The sequence below is a fragment of the Convolutriloba macropyga genome, chromosome 1 (genome assembly GCF_964194025.1).
Source record: "Convolutriloba macropyga chromosome 1, txConMacr16.3, whole genome shotgun sequence".
In the NCBI taxonomy this organism is placed as follows: domain Eukaryota; kingdom Metazoa; phylum Xenacoelomorpha; order Acoela; family Convolutidae; genus Convolutriloba; species Convolutriloba macropyga.
The window spans coordinates 73,710,396-73,723,704 of record NC_134468.1 but is presented as its reverse complement, the minus strand read 5'-3'; the positions used below and the strand labels follow the sequence as shown (position 1 = coordinate 73,723,704).

Here is a 13,309-nt window from a genome sequence, read left to right as displayed (position 1 = left end):
ATGGGCACTTTTTGCTGCTGTATATTCCCAGATGCGCTATCACTTGTTCAAGAGTTGGGCCTCAAAAAATAAAATTCTCTCAAATAAGACTCCCAAATAAAACATCAACTTTCCTAACTTCAATATTTTGTCACTACCCGGCGCTCAAATTCTTACGATCGTATTGTCATCTTCATTGGCGGTAACGACCTATTCAAAGGCGATCTGCCGTCAACCCAAGAACCTCAAGAAGTAGCCGAGGAACTCAATAATGAAAATAAAACAGTGCACGCCATTGGAATATCGAATCGGGGCGATTCCTCTGAAAACAAAAAGCGGACACAAACTACTAACAGCTTAAGTCGAAAACACGCCTGCAAGGCCCGCTGGGAATAAAGAAGCATCAGTCATACACATTAGCCAAAAACACATTAGCAACGACAACGTCCACCTGAATCAACTCGCCCTTAGTAACTTGGGCTCAATCCTAAAGCAGAAAAACCTAACCCCTGTTTACTTATCGATTGCCCTGAACATAGCTGGTCACCTGGAAGAGTTTCAGTGTGAGACAAATTTATGCAAGTGTCGCTGTTTCAATCCAATCTACTAATACAAGGTAACGTTATTCATCTCCTCAAGCTGTCGGTGCCAGTATTGGTTCCATAGGCTACTTAACTTTCGATTTTCATTCTTTCTGTATCGTCGGTGCCAGTATTGGTTCCATAGACACTACCAATCTTTTCATCTACTTAAGCCGTCGGTGCCAGTATTGGTTCTTCAGGCTTAAAAAGATCATTTGCTAAGCTTGCCGTCGGTGCCAGCATTGGTTCCATAGGCTCGTTATCATTCTTCATCGCACTTCCTCTTTTCATTGTCGTCGGTACCGGAATTGGTTCCAGAGACTACCAGTTTGTATACTTTTGTAAATTTATAGTTGATGTCTGCCGGCGGTGCCAGTATTGGTTTCATAGGCAGTACATAACAAAAATAAGCGTTGCCGCTCTCCATTTTACTGAGTTCACAGCAAATCCCAAAAATTTGTACAGTGCTGACCCAAAATGTCACCCAGAGAATCACAATTTTGCAATTCTTGCAATGAGAAGCATAAATTCACGTGATTATTGTGCCACAAAGTCATGAAAATGACTTCTAAATGCACGGGTTTCAAAAAGACCGACATTGACGTCCTGATCAAATCAGACAAAAATCTCCTTCACATCTGCAATAACTGCAAAGTTAACAAAGACCGCCATTGACAAAAACCTATAAAATTGATGATCAACTCATTGAAATCAAGGAACAAATGAAATTTGCAAAAAGTATCGAAAAATCAAACCAAATGAAAGAGACCGTAAAATTTGACCTTAGTGGTGAACTGAAAAAAAACCAAAAGTTACGCCCACACCCTTGGAAATGTAAAAAAGGTGTGGTTAAAACAGCATTTCGTAGCACAAAATCAAATGACGGACTTGATATTCGCGTCCGTGGAGTACCTGAGCTCACGTCAAAATCGGCCGATGAACGAATTCACATTGAGACGGCGGCTGTCGAAGAGATGCTCGATTTTATCAACAACGAAGACAAGAAACTAAGCAAAATTCACCGCATTGGAAAATACGACTCCACAAAGGCAGTCCCACGCACCCTTCTGATACATCTAGAAAACCCAATCACCAAAGACCTAGTACTGAAATCTGCTTATCGCTTAAAGGATTTCAACAAGCAACTTTTCGTGAGCCCTGAATTCTCGCCACTCGATGCTTAAAAAGAAAACAAATATCTGAAAACCCGCCAAAACTACTAGACGAGAATGAAATTGCTCGCAAAGAATATCGTATTCGAAATCTAACAGTTGAAGTAAAGGTAAATGGTACATGGAGGCCAACACTGACTCCAACACAAACATTGAAGACTCTTCCTCAAAAGATGAAGATGGGTATTGATTAATGGGTTTTGATTAACCTCAATCAAAATAACATTCAACGTCAGAAGCCTTCTAAGCCTAGAAAGAAAAATGGCATCCTAACACAATCGCAACCTTGAAATACGATCTCCTCTATCTCACAGATACTTGGCTCACTCCAAATGTGACAACCACTGCATTGTTCGTGCCAAATTACAGCTTGTATCGAAAAGATAGGGACCCTGATATTTTCACTTCTAAACATGGTTTTCTAATAGGAATCCGAAATTCGATTGAACATGAGCAAGTAAACCTAAGCATAGTACAAAATGATTATGTGGCAATCAAAATCTTCACAAAACCAAAACCTGTACTAATCTGCTGTGTCTACAATCCACCCACTGGAAGTCCATTCCTGTGGTCATCTGGACAACTAACGAACCTCCTTAAAGAAATTGAATTAACGCGCTCAAATCAGATCTGAAAACTTGAAACTGACTGGAGACAAAGTTCTCCGAACCTGAGAGGGAATTAATGAGCTCAAATAATGATTATTACAAGTTTATGTAGTCCTAGTCAACACCCTCAACCCAATTATAAGCTGCGACTTGGACAAAAATCTTTTTTCTAAATACTCCACAAATCAAAGACCTTGCTCTGATCACATCCCAATCTGCACTTACTTGACCACGTTCATCCATGCCCACACATCTACTGGAAGTATCAAATTTGCTTTCAAAAGAGCAAACTGAGAGAACCTAAACGAGCAAATTACTAAATCACATTTTGATCCGTACTGCTACAGCAACGTGAACGTCCTGGTTCAAGAATGGTACAAATGGATAAACGAGATCCTCGAAGCCAACATTCTTTAAGTCTCGCGGCATCTGGCTTCACTTCCCCCGTGGGCAGCAACATCAACATCCCATCTCATCAAGAAACTGGAAACTAAAAAGAAACGATGGCAGAAAATGAATCTGAGCAAGAGACTTAAAATAAAGAAGCTTGAGAAAAAAAAATATCAATTAAAACGCTGAAAGATCAGTCAAATTTTGAATCAAAAACTTTAGCAGGGCGATGGTTGAGTCAAATACAAAAACATCTTAGGGCAATAGGAAAGAGTCCGTCCAAACCACCCAATGTAAGCTATGCAAACACGAGCGCAAGAACCGATCGTCACAAACTAGAACTTTTTAACTTTCTTCCAATAAATGTACAGTACCAAAGTTGATTACAAACCAGCATTCTTCAGGTGAAAACTTAACCCTCTGCATATAACAGAAAAATTGATAACAAATATATCAAGTGAACTACCAGTCAACCAGTCAAACGGACCCGATAACATTGGTATATAATTTTAATAAATTTTGCTCAGCAACTTTGAGCAAGTCACTCGTCCTTCTTTTCCTCCACTTAGATCCTGTACTTAGATAGATCCTCTACTTCAATTAGTATCCTCTATTTAGATTTTGCAAAAGCTTTTGATAAAGTACCACATCACCTTCTCATTAAGAAACTCGAAAGATTTGAAGTAGGAGAGATTAGATTATTACTCCTGCACTCATAGTTAGAAGACCGAAAACAATTTGTCAAACTTGGAAATTGTTGTTCAAGTTTGGAAAACGTAACAAGTGGAGTTCCACAACGTTCCATACTTGGACCACTATTGTTTTTAATTTATATCAATTACTTGCTACATGCAAACCCCGATATTGAAGTTTAGGATTTGCAGACTACTATAAATTCATTGTTCATGACCAGGCAAAATTAGACAGAAGCGCAAAAAATATTGAAGACTGGTGCCAAGAGAATGGAATGAAGTCAAATGCACACAAACGCAAGTTGTTAAATGTTGGGGTAAGCTCACGAAATCGGCCAGGAAATCAAACCAACTGATTCCCAAAAAGACATTGGTTTAATATTTACATCAAACCTTTCATGGAAAGGCAACTGCAACCACAGAGTGTAAAAAGCGACTCGTGCTTTTTTACAAAAACGAAATATGTCAGCAATCAGCTCAACATCAAACAAAAGGATTTGCTATACTGGTTATATTGTTCCAGCACTGACTTACTGCTCACAAGCATGGTTGCCAAACCGCACCAACATGTAAAAAAAATGAAAAAGTGCAGATCAAGGCCACTAAATGGATTCTAGGAAACTCACTTCAAAGTTACTAAGAACGTCTCATTAGCCTAAAACTCATTCCACTCTGTCACTAAGTTGAACTGCATGATCTTCTCTTCCTAGCTATTGCAAGTAATGAGTATGACATTCGAAAAAATTTTAAAGCCCTCGAAGACGAGAGGACAAGGCAACACTGTATAGGTTAACTTAAAATTAAAATTAACCGGCTACTCAAATGCGATGAAAACTTCTTCCACCGAAAGAAAAACTGTACAACATTGTAAAAAGAAATATTCAAAAATTTGGATGCAAATTAAACAAACACACTATCACAAAAGCATACTGGCACCTTTTCCACAACTCAAATCAGCCTAACAAACAAAAAATCTTGGCTTATAAATTTCAAGTGTGACCATTGTAAGAATTGGAAAAAACTTGACAACTGAACCTGGACTGACACAGGGCACAAATTGAAGCCCTGGGAAACATACCCGAATTCACTACTGCTACAACTACTACTTAATTTCACTACCGTGCTCAAGAGTATTGCTGCAGTAGCTATAAAGCAATAGGATCAATTCATTCAGACTATCAGTAAATTGGAAAAACCATTTAACAAAAACTCAAATTCAAACAAAAACCGACAAATGTCGGAAGAATTGCTCTTGAACGACAGGCGAGGCAATTTAATTCATGGTCTTTAATATAGATCAATTTTCTTTAAAACCTCGACCCCACCGGGATTCGAACCACTGACCGCCCGATCCATGGCCACCCGCACTAACAACTGCACTACGCGTCACTTAACTTTCATATGCTGCAACCGATTTTGAACCATGAATGAGGTGGGAAAACAATTAAGAAATACAATCCCAAAAATCAGAAAAAACAGTAAAAAGTGAAATTGCAGCATGTGAACAAAAAACCACTAGAGAGAAAATGAATTTTTATTCAAACACGGTTTTCTCACTATACTTTAAATTAAGAGCGAAAAAAATTCACGCCGCAAAAAACCACTCGCTTTTTCGCAACACTTCCTGTTTCGGCGTGACCAAAATCACTGCTCCAATTTGACTTCAAAAATCATGAAAATGTGTTAACAGATCTTAAAAAGATAGCGCCCCAATACAATTCAAATTCTTTGAATTGTAATAAAACACGATCCCGCCCATAATAGCCTGTATTGCTTCGCGGCTGTTAAACAGATCATTAAGTTTCATTGCCTAAAGTTAATGGCAGCAATTCAGGCCAGGAGCAATACTTGACAAGCTAGTGCACAATTCAATCTAAAAGTGAAATCAGAACATAAAACATCCGGCAGATTGCCGGAAAATAACCGCGATAGACTCTTGTGGCCTTCCATGAATTGAAACAACTAAAGAAATAAGATACAGATAGACGAACAGCCCTTTAATAGACCACTAGACTGTTTGGGTTAGATTCAGACAGTCAATTTTATGACGAAATGCTGCTGTTCTCCTCAACTATTGAGGCTGCCAGGCTCTTAGGGATCAGATAGGCCACTTTTACAACCACAGTCCTATGCAAATACAACTTGACAACTCTACGGTAAATCTTCCTTTCTATTATCCTGGTATTTTCCTTTTATTACCACTGAGGCTTCTGACCATTAAACGTGAAAATTGTGACTTACGTAAACAAAAAATGTGATCAAAAGGTAAAGCGAATTAAAAAAAAAATAGCAGGACAAGTCTTGATGTACAAAAAATGTTGATTGACTAAACAAAAAAACTATACCTAAAACAGACTATCAGTAAATTGGGAAAACCATTTAACAAAAACTCAAATTCAAACATAAACCGACAAATGTCGGAAGAATTGCTCTTGAACGACAGGCGAGGCAATTTAATTCATGGTCTTTAATATAGATCAATTTTCTTTAAAACCTCGACCCCACCGGGATTCGAACCACTGACCGCCCGATCCAAGGCCAACCGCACTAACAACTGCACTACGCGTCACTTAACTTTCATATGCTGCAACCGATTTTATATTAGCAACAAGCTTTACTTCGGAGCACTAGAGATCACTAAAAAATGATGAACGAAAGCGTGAAAAAGTCACTTGAGAAGTCAAAGAATGTTCTAGAAGAATAGCGCAAAATTCCAGAGCGAAAAATTTGCATTAAATAAGACACACACGATTACAATAATTGCTATGAACTGCGTTCAGGAGCAATTAAAAACAATCAATGTCAAAATGCCGCAAGTGAAAAAGCCCCTAGCGAGAGATGGAAATTTAGCTCCAACAAAAAACTAGGCCAAGAATGAACCATGAATGAGCTGGGAAAACAATTAAGAAAAATAATCCCAAAAATCAGAAAAAACAGTAAAAAGTGAAATTGCAGCATGTGAACAAAAAACCACTAGAGAGAAAATGAATTTTTATTCAAACACGGTTTTCTCACTATACTTTAAATTAAGAGCGAAAAAAATTCACGCCGCAAAAAACCACTCGCTTTTTTGCAGCACTTCCTGTTTCGGCGTGACCAAAATCACTGCTCCAATTTGACTTCAAAAATCATGAAAATGTGTTAACAGATCTTAAAAAGATAGCGCCCCAATACAATTCAAATTCTTTGAATTGTAATAAAACACGATCCCGCCCATAATAGCCTGTATTGCTTCGCGGCTGTTAAACAGATCATTAAGTTTCATTGCCTAAAGTTAATGGCAGCAATTCAGGCCAGGAGCAATACTTGACAAGCTAGTGCACAATTCAATCTAAAAGTGAAATCAGAAAATAAAACATCCGGCAGATTGCCGGAAAATAACCGCGATAGACTCTTGTGGCCTTCCATGAATTGAAACAACTAAAGAAATAAGATACAGATAGACGAACAGCCCTTTAATAGACCACTAGACTGTTTGGGTTAGATTCAGACAGTCAATTTTATGACGAAATGCTGCTGTTCTGCTCAACTATTGAGGCTGCCAGGCTCTTAGGGATCAGATAGGCCACTTTTACAACCACAGTCCTATGCAAATACAACTTGACAACTCTACGGTAAATCTTCCTTTCTATTATCCTGGTATTTTCCTTTTATTACCACTGAGGCTTCTGACCATTAATGCACTTCTAATTTCGATTGCCTTTGAACTACTCAAGTGTACATAGCCGTGTCACCATAAAACATTTTAATTCTTATGTGAACTTGAAGAAACAGGAGAGTGCCGAAATGGCTACAGAACTGACCTAGCTATCTTGAAAATGAGAAACAGACGACTATTTTAAACATAGCCGGCAGATTGCCGGAATAGCTGCGAAAGAATAGACCTGCGTGCCATATAATAGAGATAGAAACAGATACAGATCTAAATTGAAAAAAAAAATGGACGCCGCTGAAAAAACTAGGCAAAAAACCTTCAGCGATAAATTAATAAAGCTTGTTAAAATTCATCCCACAGAAACCTCTTATTGGGGACCTTTACTGCACATTTGAGTTCCTCTGACCTTGAACAAATTTAAACTAAACTTAAGTTTTTTAAAGTGCAAAAGTCATTTTATTGAGTGAGGTTAAGTCACGTATGATCAAAATCTAATCACGCAAATAACCTAAAAACTTTTGCTAAAGCGAGTTAGAAATGACGTCACGCGCGCAAATGCCGTTAGTGAGAGGAAGAAGTCATTCAGAAAATTTGACTTGCTCAGTTTTGCTGTGTGAACAAATGTAAAACGAAAAAAGAGCGTCAGACGACGAAACAAAAAAAACATAGCAGGACAAGTCCTGACGTACAATTCAAAGAATTTTCATTGACTAAACAAAAAATTAGACCAAGAACGGACTATGAATGGATTGGGAAAACCATTTAGAAAAAAATCCGATCCAAAAAATCGAAAAAAAACAGTAAAAAAAAAATCAAAGTGAAATTGCCGCATGTGAACAAAAAACCACTAAAGAGAAAGCGAATTGTTGTTCAAACACCGTTTTCTCACTCTACTTTAAATTTAGAGCAAAAAAATTTCACGCCGCAAAAACACTCGCTTTTTCGCTCCATTTCCTGTTTCGGCGTGACCAAAATCACTACTCCAATTTGACTTCAAAAATCATGAAAATGTGTGAACAGATCTTAAAAAAAAGACAGCGCCCCAATACAATTCAAATTCTTTGAATTGTAAAATCCAAGAGCACCGCAATGTAGCTTCGCTCAGCTTACAGCTTCCCAGCTATAAAAATATTTACTTCAGATTACTCTCAAAGCCTCTGATAAACAGTCTTCGTTATATACGAGTCGCTCATTCACCCTATTATTAAAACCCTAGGTAAAGACAGGCCACTGAGGCCAAAGATACAAAGCGCAACTCGAAACAAGTAAGCATCATTTCAATTCTATTCTGCTTTGCAATACAAATTTCGAATACCTATAAGTTTCAAATACATATATTTCAGAACATAGAGCTAAGGAATGTATAGTTTGTCACATTCAAATTTTAGATTAGATTTCGCATTTTCAAGTTAGATTACATAAGTTAGAGCAGAAGTTTTATTGAGTAGATTGTGAAAATATCACATGATTTGGCACTACTTAGATGCACACTATTGATCTTTAACTAGTAAATGTTCAGAAAGTTTAAAGTTCCATAAGTAAGTTCAGAAGTCATTTTTTAGAGTGAGGTAGGTCACGCAATCGATCTAAAAGCAGAAATGACATCACGCATACAAAAATTAACTGCAAAGCAGTAGAAGTCACTGAAGTCATTGAAAAAGTCATTCAATTTCAAGAAGTCAGGTCGTAGGAATCAGCGATGGAGACGACGAATTAAAAAAAAACAACGATGTCCCCAATAATAGCCGCTATTGCTTCGCGGCTAATAAAAAAAACGAATTATTTTGATTTCATTTTGTTGTTAGCCACACCCTGTTACTTAATGAGAGGATACAGGTCTAGTATCAATACGAATAAGCATTAGAGATGTTGAACAAGACAACCTATAAGAACAAACGTCAAGTAGCCGGCATCTATAATTGGGCTTTACCGGTTTATCCCATTTTCTATTTCGGATTCCGTGTTTTCAAAATGATTTGGCTCAGTTCAGATTGATTTGCTGAGCATTGGCTGTTTAAAAATAATTTGGGAAGAATGAGCGAAAAATGAAACCAGCCTAGTGAAGTCATGGATTGAAAGAAAAGAAAATATCAACAAAAATTGATTTTTGTATAAAGTTTATTTGATGTCATTTCGTAATTGAACATACTCCTGTCTCTCAGTGAGAGGCTACAGGGTCTAGTAGCAATACCAATAAGCATAATAGATAAATTTCTGTTTCTAATTCTGACTGATTTTTTAATACTGACTCTCTTCAATTTGAATTGCTTTGCTGAGCAGCTGCTGTTTAAGAGGACTTTGAGCAGAATGACAGTAGAGTGAAACTAGCCTAGAGAAGTCAAAAAAATTTCACACAAAATGTCAAAAAATCGGCAAAATGGGTAAAGCAAAAAAAAAGTTCGACGAAGTAAAAAAAAACTTAGCAGGACAAGTCCTGACGTACAATTCAAAGAATTCTCATTGACTAAACAGAAAACTAGACCTAGAACGGACTATGAACGGATTGGGAAAACCATTTTAAAAAATCCGATCCAAAAAATCGAAAAAACTGAAAAAAATCAAAGTGAAATTGCCACATGTGAACAAAAAACCACTAGCGAGAAAGTGAATTTTTGTTCATACACCGTTTTCTCACTCTACTTTAAAATTAGAGCAAAAAATTCACGCCGCAAAACTCGCTTTTTCGCTCCACTTCCTGTTTCGGCGTGACCAAAATCACTAATCCAATTTGACTTCAAAAATCATGAAAATGTGTGAACAGATCTTAAAAAAAGACAGCGCCCCAATACAATTCAAATTCTTTGAATTGTAAAAAATAGGAGCGCTATAATAGCCGGCTGAGAAGAAGAGAGCGGCTATTAATTATACAAGACACCGATTATAGTTATTGCTTCAATCTGTAGTGGAGAGCAGTTAGATTTTTGACTGATTTTCGTGCAATTCAGATTTAATTGAAATCAAAAGTTACAGACATCGTCCGGCGTTCAAGACTCAATTGTTGATGAAATTAAAGTCTAAAAGTTAATTGAAGTGAAATTGTGATTTCTACCAAACAACCAAAATAATTTTAAGTTACCAAACTAAAATCTTTGCAACATTGAGTATTTTTAGATGATTCAAGGTGGAATTTTATGAATTGCTCAGCAATGTGTGAAAAAATGAGGTCCACATTTCTTATTCACTTAAATCGTAAACGAATATCAAAAAAAGCTATATAACAAAAACACAACATAGCTGTCAGATTGCCAGAAAATAGCCGCAATAGATTCGTAGATCGGTAGTCTAAAAAAAACAGTAAAAAAGACAGACCAAAAAAGTTCGTCTTTTCATTGAAGGCTGATCTGTTATATTTTGATTAAAAATCTGTATAAGTTATTGCTGCCTCCATTAGCTGATCTCAAATAACCTTCATTTAGAGTGATAGACACCCATTTGACCTTATCTCTTGGAATTAAAGTAAATAAAAGTCAATTTCAAAGTGAGGAAGTCATTTTTGAGAGTGAGGTAAGTCAAGTGTGACCAAAAATTTAATCACGCGCATGAACAAAAAAACTCGCTCCACTAAGAGCGAAAAATCACGTCACACATGCAATTCAGTTGAAATTGCATGAACGAATTAACAAAAAGTGGCTGTGATGTCATATGGTCGTAACAAAAATCATGACGACGAAATAAAAACATAGCCGGAAGAATTCCGGAAGCGACTCGAAGCGTAAAAACTTGACAAAAAACCTAATTGCAGCTGAAACCATTACCTTTTTTAATAAACCATAAACTCATTACCCCATTCCCCCCCCCCCCCCCCCCCGGGTCTGATCTAAAAATTGGTGAAAACCTCTGTCACCAAGAGAAACAAAATGCCGCAAAAATATTTATTATTGAAAACGTTTGGTAAGGATAAGTGCAAAATAATTAGGATAGTCAAAACACTGATAGTCTCAGAAAGCTGACAGGGCTATCAACTGCCCTCAAATAATTCATGATTCTAATCTCAAAAAGATCGCTAAAGCAAACGGCAGATAATAATAACTTAGAAACTAAACTTTTCAAAAAAAATGCTCAAAGTTAAGAATCAGAAAACTACTACAGTTAGATTTCTCATCACTGCAATTAAAGCAAAGACAACATATACTTTGTTCTTCTTGTATATATGCTAGACAACATGAAAAGCTAGACCATAGAAAAGCAACCGAGTATAATTTAAAGGCAAAAAAATGTTTAAGAACAATACCAAGGTCGGAAAAAATACAATGAAAAGTAATAAGTAGCAACTCTGAAAAGGCTTTCTAGTACACTCTTAGTACTGCCTTATGTTGAATGAAATCAATTGCAACCCAAAGACATGACGAAAATCTAAGAAAAAGCCGAAATCATTCAATTTGTTAATAACTGAAAAAATAAAAAAAACAGTATAAATGTAGCTGCCAGGACAGAGCCATAATGATACAAGCTAGAATGTGAACGATATGGACACAATGTAAGGAACACCGTAACAAAGATTAATTCTTGATTTTTGAAAGTTCAAATCAAGGTTTGAAAGTTTTGAAAGTTTAAAAATCAAATTTAAAAAAAACAAGAAAAACTAACACCATTTCATTTTTCAGCATTCGAGACATAGGAAAAACAACGATACATCCGAGATAAAAATCTGTCCTCCTGAACAGATAAAAAAAAGAAAAAGCAGAAATCAAATATACGAAACATTGAAACATTTTGCAAAAAAGTTCAAAATTTTAGGATTGCATTTATAAAAATTTAACTAATTTTCAAAAATTTAACGCTAAAAAATTATTGACGTTTTTATTGAAACGAAATTAAAGACCCTCATGTTGCACAAAAAGAATATTTCCAGTAATTGAAACCAAAATACAGACAAGAAACTGAGAAAAATAGGAAAAAACTACCAAAATCGGATTAGCATATGTACAATTTTATAAAACAAATTACATCGAGGTAAAAAGAGGCATCGAGTATATGAATTGTCAAAGGGAAGTTGTCATATTGACTGATTTTTGATAAAAAGACGACTAAAAGATCCAAAAATGAAGAAAATAATAGGAAAAAGTCCAAAAATTAATTAAAAAATCAAGAAATTTATGCCAATTTTGAACTTGAAACGCGTTTTCAGGCTCTGCAAAACACTGTGCTATTAATTTCCAAGGTTTACATTTCAATATAGCATCGAATGAAAATCAATTCTACAAAAAAAAAACAAATTACAAGCAAAAAAATGGGCCACTTAGACGAAAAAACGGTTAAAAACGGTTATCTATATGTGCCATTCAGTCAAAAACTACTTTTCAAAGTCAAAAAGTCATTCACTAAACGCAGCGCATGATCAAAAAACTTCTCCCGCTGAGAAAAAATTAGTTCACACGGCAATTTTTCTCACTTTCGCTTTTAAGTCGAAACAGCGTCTGAACGAATAGTACTTCCGGTAAAAAAAACCTTAAGAAAACCAATACTCCTCTTCGAGTCGTAAAAAAACCAAGAGAAGGCCAATAAAGCCCCAACTATCGCTGTGCTGCTATTAATTATGAACTTTAGTGATGTCATAAATTGAGATCTTCGAAACGACTTCGTAGTGATATAAGTGTTCCATCTTCCTCTGCGGTTTGATTAGATTATAAAATAAATATGGTGAACCAGTCCTTGAATTGGAGAACAAGAAGAGATCAAGAAGCTTGATTCTAATAAAAATTAGCGGTATACTGGAAGAAACTTAACTAGCTTAATGCACAAAGTTTAAATTTCTGACTTTTTCGCCTTGATCGTATTCTTTCAAACTCACTGGATGCATTCCAGGACTCACTGAGTTGAAATAGTGAGAAATCAGAAATCAAACAAGAAAGTTGTAACTTATGTCAAACGAAAAACGTGATCAAAAAAGTAAAACAAATTAAAAGAACAGTGCCTAAATAGTAGCCGTTTGAGAGGCTGACGGCGGCTATCAATAAAAATTACCTATTTCCTCAAAACACCATCATTTCGACGGCATTAAATTAACATTTCTATTCAATAAGCGATATGAAAATTGAGCCATTCTGTGAATATCTTGAGATTAAAATAGCTAATAACCCTTATTGATTGTTTACGAGCTGCACATCAATAAGAAAATGAATTTCTTCTTAAGTCGCTAAATGGTTTTCAGGATTTTCAAACTCAGAAAGATGGAACCAAAAAGCCTCAACCCTTAAATTTGTTAATAAAACTTCAACCATTAAATTTTTTA

General features: G+C 36.1%; 1 protein-coding gene and 1 pseudogene across 1 annotated transcript in view; one reads left to right on the top strand and one right to left on the bottom strand.

Moving 5' to 3' along the window:
- Window positions 1-13,309, bottom strand: part of LOC142342488 (uncharacterized) — a 371,331-nt pseudogene that overhangs the window by 209,641 nt on the left and 148,381 nt on the right.
- LOC142350166 (alpha-N-acetylgalactosaminidase-like) overlaps window positions 1,854-13,309 on the top strand; it is a 44,139-nt gene continuing 32,683 nt past the window's right edge. The window contains exon 1 of the mRNA XM_075401984.1: window positions 1,854-1,915. Within this exon, the coding sequence (XP_075258099.1) occupies window positions 1,854-1,915 (62 nt within the window). The remainder of the gene's footprint in view (window positions 1,916-13,309) is intronic.